Source organism: Octopus bimaculoides, chromosome 20, assembly GCF_001194135.2.
Source record: "Octopus bimaculoides isolate UCB-OBI-ISO-001 chromosome 20, ASM119413v2, whole genome shotgun sequence".
Taxonomy (NCBI): Eukaryota; Metazoa; Mollusca; class Cephalopoda; order Octopoda; family Octopodidae; genus Octopus; species Octopus bimaculoides.
Genome location: NC_069000.1, coordinates 15,657,455 through 15,662,211, shown reverse-complemented (window position 1 = coordinate 15,662,211; position 4,757 = coordinate 15,657,455). Strand labels below are relative to the sequence as shown.

At 36.3% G+C, this 4,757-nt stretch overlaps 1 protein-coding gene across 1 annotated transcript in view; it reads right to left on the bottom strand.

Annotated features, from left to right (window-relative positions):
* Positions 1–4,757, bottom strand: part of LOC106875656 (monocarboxylate transporter 14) — a 21,557-nt gene that overhangs the window by 1,725 nt on the left and 15,075 nt on the right. The window contains exons 3-6 of the mRNA XM_014923895.2: positions 4,678–4,754; positions 2,690–2,846; positions 1,633–1,893; positions 747–872 (exon numbers count right to left, since the gene is read on the bottom strand). Coding sequence (XP_014779381.2) covers positions 747–872; positions 1,633–1,893; positions 2,690–2,846; positions 4,678–4,754 — 621 coding nt within the window. The remainder of the gene's footprint in view (positions 1–746; positions 873–1,632; positions 1,894–2,689; positions 2,847–4,677; positions 4,755–4,757) is intronic.

The following is a 4,757-nucleotide window of genomic DNA, read 5'->3' as shown; positions in this document are numbered from 1 at the left end:
TCGAACGGTGGTGCCATCACGATTTTGCTTTCGCTTGCCCCAACAGGTCTTCGCAAGCAGAGTTTAGTGTCCAATAAAGGAGACGTTGGCATGGGGACCAGGTGTCGAATTTAGTTCGATTTCGATTTCACTTGCCTCAACAGGTTTTTGCAATCAGAGTTTATTGTCTAATGAAGGAAAGGTATGCATAAGTGGGCTAGCTATATCCCTGGCAGAGGCCTTGCATTTTGGTCTCACTTGGCTTGCCGGGTCTTCTCACGCACAGCATATTTCCAAAGGTCTCGGTCAGGAGTTAGCATATTTCCAAAGGTCTCATGTGCAAACATTAACTCTGCTGGTGAATTTCCTGAATTAGTATTTGGATTTGGTCATATTCTATATGCTCTCAAAATTTTCGTTAGTGCTTCGTCATTATCTAGCTTGTTCCTAGCTTTTCTTATGTATATAAACAAATTTAAACCCAGTTCAAATATGTTTGAGAGATAACAAGCCTGTAAAAGGCTTTTATCTACAATTTTTCACAGAGAAAAGGGTGTCAAAACACCATAGTCTGCTCAGAACACTTTCTATTGGACTGATAGAAGTATTTTGTATGTTTTATTTCTCTTCAGTATCAGATACCAAAGAGAAACAACTCTGATATATGTTATCAGTCAATAATATTGATTGATTTCTTATAAAGAGAGCTTCACTTCTTAGTCACGACAATAAACATAATATGCAAATCAAGTAAATACGCTACTTACCAAATAGTGGTGGTCCTATTACATAACCAATTCCATTGAACAAACTTAATAAACTGTAACCACTTGCTAGATTTTCAAATCCTACTATCAATGTTGTAAATACTACTCGTAGTGAAACACAGAACCCTGTCAAAGACAGAAAAGTTAGCTATAAAATGACAAAGCAAAAATATACATAAGTAAAAGACATATTATATTGTCAACAGGATATTATTGTGATAGGCAACAGACAGGTAGGGAGGGTAATTTGCTTAATTAAATACCTTAAATACTTTCTAGTACTCTCTTTTTACTCTTTTACTCTTTTACTTGTTTCAGTCATTTGACTGCGGCCATGCTGGAGCACCACCTTTAGTCGAACAAATCGACCCCAGGACTTATTCTTTGTAAGCCTAGTATTTATTCTATCGGTCTCTTTTGCTGAACTGCAAGGTTACGGGGACATAAACACACCAGCCTCAGTTGTCAACACACATATGACAGGCTTCTCTCAGTTCCATTTACCAAATTCACTCACAAGTCTTTGGTCATCCTGGAGTTGTAGTAGAAGACACCTAATGTGCCACTGCGTGGCACTGAGCCGAAAACCACATGGTTGGGAAGTAAACTTCTTACTACACAGGCATGTCTGTACCCCCAACACACACACACATACACATACACACACACATACATACAACTCACACACACATACATATATGTACACATGCACACACACACACATACACACACATAGACATATATATGCTCACACAGATACACACATGTACACACACCGACACATGCATGCATTCACATACACACACACACACACACACACACACACACATTTATGTATAAACATGTGCACACACATACAAGAAAACACTAAATGTTTCTTTCTTACCTCCAGCTATAGACCAGATGAGTAGAATTGCTGCTAACGGATAAAATTTGACTACAAGTGGAATGGCAATGCCACAACTGCCCATGACGAATAACGAGGCTGTCATCATATAATCACTTTTGATATGGAGAAAGTCTATGAAAATTCCAAGCAGGAATTGTCCTGTGGTGAAGCCTACTCCACTGAGTGAGATCAGCAAAGTACCATCTACACCCAAAATCTTGGAATAGAGAGGAAGATACACGTACACGACAAAGTTTACTGAAAGAAAGAAAAAAGAAAAAGATTAACCATTTTGCATTCAAATTTCTTTGTCAAATGTATTGCTAAGTTCTTTGCAGTGTTTTCAATTAACCCTGCATTATCTTGCAGTTTTGAAATGTCTGGGATGTGAATTCTTTAATTTTTATTTTTTGTATTCTTTTACTTCTTTCAGTAATTTGACTGGGGTCAAGCCAATTGACCCCAGGACTTATTCTTTGTAAGCATAGTACTTATTCTGTTGGTCTCTTTGGCTGAATTGCTAAGTTACAGAACCATAGGATCCCTGTGAGTGTTATATGGTGTTCTCCATCGATATGTACAAGTATCTGTAGAACCACAGGATTTATGTGAGTGCTTTACACTATTCTCCATTGAAATTGGTGCTATTTTAAACCACAGGAAGTTGAGGTTCAGATTTTATATGGGGTACATAAGTTGACCCCTAGTTTTGGGGTGATTTTTTTAAAGTTCAAATTCCGCCCTGTACACTGGTATACATGGTGCGTTTATGGGAACTTCAGTAGGCCAAAGACCTATTTTTTGTAGTTGAATTTGTTGAAGTTGTAGAGAAGAAATTCCAAATATAGAAGCAAAACTTAGAATGACAAAAAAACAAGAAAAAAAACAAACAAAACAAAACAAAACAAAACAGATTGATAGTAAACCACAGACAAAAGTTTTAGCAAGTGAGATAAAAGACACCCCTCTATGCGATGCCCACACTTGATATGCAGAAAAGGAGCAGGTAAAAATTCTGTATTGTGTATAATGTATACAAAAGCCTCATACTCACCAGACCATAGAAAATAGATAGTGATCATGAATATGGTGTTTGCATTCTTCAGTATTTCATAGTCAAAGAAGATAGCAAGGTTTTTAAGAATGGAATGGATGCAAGACGTTTTCTTTGTAACGGTTTGTTTATCCTTTCCGTCACTTGTGTTGACTGTCTGAAATAGTAGAACAAAGACAGAAAAGGGAAAAAGAAATGAAATGGGTGATTGGTACAAGCCATATATATATCACCATTATACATATCTGTAATAGCCACCAAGGAAAGATCTAAATGATTGCTCAAACAACTGGTCAAGATCTGGTAACCAGAAATCCCTCAAAATCTCACCTTGCCATGATTCATCTCCAACGCTGTCTGGGTATGTGATTTTAATAAGCCACAGAAATGGCAAATCATTAATGTCTATCACTCCTGGATGTGATTAGTTGTGAGTTATCTTGCCTGTCCACGACTTTCAGGTGTTTTAACACCTAGCTCTCTAAGAAACTATTCTCCACCATGCCAAATCGCATCCTACCAGCAAGTACCTGGAATGTATGTGTTAAGCATATGTAGTTGATAAAATATATATATGCTTCTTTTTTCTTTTATTTGTTTCAGTCATTTTGACTGTGGCCCAGCTGGAGCACCACCTTCTTAGTCAAAGAAATTGACCCCTGGATTTATTCTTTGTAAGCCTGGTACTTATTCTATCAGTCTCTTTGCCAAACTTCTATGTTACGGGGATGTAATCACACCAAGATCAGTTGTCAAGCGATGGTGAAGGGACAAACACAGACACAAACACACAAATATATACCTATATATATATGAGACTGATAGAATAAGTATTAGGTTTACAAAGAATAAATCCTGGGGTCGATTTGTTTGACTGAAGGTGGTGCTCCAGCATGGCCGCAGTCAAATGACTAAAAAAAATAAAAGAATAAAAGGAAGAATACATATATACATATATAACAAGCTTCTTTCAGTTTCCATCAACCAAATCCATTCACAAGGCTTTGGTTAGCTCGAGGCTATAGTAGAAGACACTTGCCCAAGGTGCCATGCAGTGGAACTGAACCCAGAACCATGTGATTGGGAAGCAAGCTTCTTACCACACAGCCATGCCTAATGTTTTGGACTAATGAGTATATGTCGATTAGTGTGTTGAAATGTGGAATAAAGCACTGGCACAGTTTAGGCTACCTGGTGTTATCTGCAGCTTTCTGTTGAATATACTTCAGGAATTCTACAGTGTTAGTTGAGATAATGATAACTGATTAAGTAACCAGAGGATGGATTTGGTATTGATCTTTATTTCTGGGTAGAAGTGATCATTGTACAAAATAGAGATCAATACCAAATTCACCAAACACAAAACAAAAATACATGAATGTGCAGAATACATACATACAAATGTACACACATAGATAGATACATATGCACACACACACATACATGCATACACACACATGCATACATACATACATGCATGCATACATACATGCATGCATGTATAGGCACACACATACACACTGATCCACACATATGTGCACAAAGAAACAAAAAGGAACGCAGTGTGAGCAACGGACAGAGTCAAAACTATTGAAAAGGTTGCAAGACGCAACGAAAATTTTAGAAAAATAAAAAAGAAATAAGTGGAAATTTTACCGGTGAGTGTGTTAAATTATAAGGCACCAAAAGAGAATGACTCTCCCCAGACACAACAAAACAAAAATGTAATCAGAAATAAGTGAAAAGGTAAAAGAGTTATCACCCTTAGATGTTAAATTATAAGACTGGAAAAAATAGTGACAAATTAATCTGGTAAAGGACTGAGATTTTCAACAACTGTAAACATATGCCTAAGTTCCTTTTGAAAAATTGTAAAATTCTGCCTATAACATACATACATACATATATATATATATATATATATATATATATATATATATATATATATACAAAACAAATACACAAATGTAATATAAATATATATTTACCATTAGTGAAACACGGGTTTCATCAACGCTATTTTCTGAAGTTGTTTTCTTGACAGTCTCTGCATTGTTATCTATTACTG